The 1,264-nt window shown below is 56.2% G+C and overlaps 1 protein-coding gene across 1 annotated transcript; it reads left to right on the top strand.

Moving 5' to 3' along the window:
* Nucleotides 1–914: 914 nt before the first annotated feature.
* On the top strand, nucleotides 915–1,256 carry LOC131214816 (cuticle protein-like; the record flags this gene model as incomplete). The annotated part of the gene is made up of 2 exons (XM_058209148.1): nucleotides 915–926; nucleotides 1,035–1,256. Coding segments are annotated over exons 1-2 (234 nt in total), but the record flags the coding sequence as incomplete, so codon positions are not given.
* Between the last annotated feature and the right edge of the window lie 8 nt (nucleotides 1,257–1,264).

Raw genomic sequence — 1,264 nt, 5'->3', positions numbered from 1 at the left:
AGCCAAGTGCAGCAGTGGCATAAGCAAAAACATCTTGTCGCCGGGACACGCCGCGCTGACGTATTCGCTGCGTAACGTTCGCATCCAATCAGCTCACTCCGAAAGGTCAACAATCATTCCAGGTGACGCTGGGGGTCTCTTCGTGCGCGAGAAAGAGCATAACCGAACAGCGGAAGTGGAACGGGAACTGGTTCCATAAGATCCCCTGCTTGCAGACCCCCACCAACCCGACCCAGCCAGGTCACGCAGAGGGTGCTCCTCGCGGCGGAGTTGACCCACTCCCACCGTCAGTTAATCGGACGCGCTGCCACACAAGAAACAGGCCAATGAAACCAAAAGTGAACGACCTTCTTAAAGTATCATTCGATCATTACCTTTACGGTGGGCTGGCTGCGGCAGACAGAGCCCGGGGGTTTGTCAGGGTGTAGTGCTACAGGACAACATAAATGCCCGGGCGTGCCTCGCTCCGCTCGTCGGTCCGTGTTTTGTCTTAACTCCTGAGATCCCGACTACGGGCTACATTAAATTATGGCCAATATTGCCCACCTCCGAAGTGGCCAAAGAACCCGCGAGTGGGTCCTTCCTGAGCCTGAGAACCATGGGGCGAAAAGGGAATTCGAAAACGATTACGTTCACCTTTGAACGGCATGAACGGCGGTGTCGGACCAACGGCCGCCCTGGAGCCGCAAATTTCGCGACACACTTTTTTATCCCTTTTTCGCGAAACGTTGCGGTCGGCCGCGGCCATCCTTGTTGATGTGACGGAATGGTTGCGTTGGGCACAGTTACAGTTTTAGTGCCGGCTCGCCGTCCGCAGACGGCGTATAAATTGGGCACCTCTCGGTGGCCGAGCCACAGTTCGATTGATCATCCGGTGCCGTGAAGTACATCCTCTCTATCCGACCGACGTAGAAATGGCTTTCAAGGTACGTTCACAGATCGAAGGAGTCTTGAAGGAACTTTACAAAAAAACAAGGAATGAACCATGATCGTTTAATGAGGGGTCGTTCTATTTCTGGGCGCTTCGTCTACAGTTCGTGACCTTCGCCGCTCTGGTCGCCGTTGCCCGCGCTGGACTCATTGCCTCGCCAGCCGTCAGCTACCATGCTGCCCCGGCTCTGGCCCCAGTGGCCAAGGTTGCCTATGCCTCGGCGCCGTTGGTAGCCGCTGCCCCGATTGCCAAGGTTGCCTATGCTGCCCACCCCGAGGAGTACGACCCGAACCCGCAGTACTCGTTCTCGTACGGAATCTCGGATGCTCTGAC

The sequence above is a fragment of the Anopheles bellator genome, unplaced genomic scaffold, assembly GCF_943735745.2.
Source record: "Anopheles bellator unplaced genomic scaffold, idAnoBellAS_SP24_06.2 scaffold02613_ctg1, whole genome shotgun sequence".
Lineage (NCBI taxonomy): Eukaryota > Metazoa > Arthropoda > Insecta > Diptera > Culicidae > Anopheles > Anopheles bellator.
Note: the sequence above shows the minus strand (reverse complement) of the source record. Positions and strands in the feature narration are given on the sequence as shown.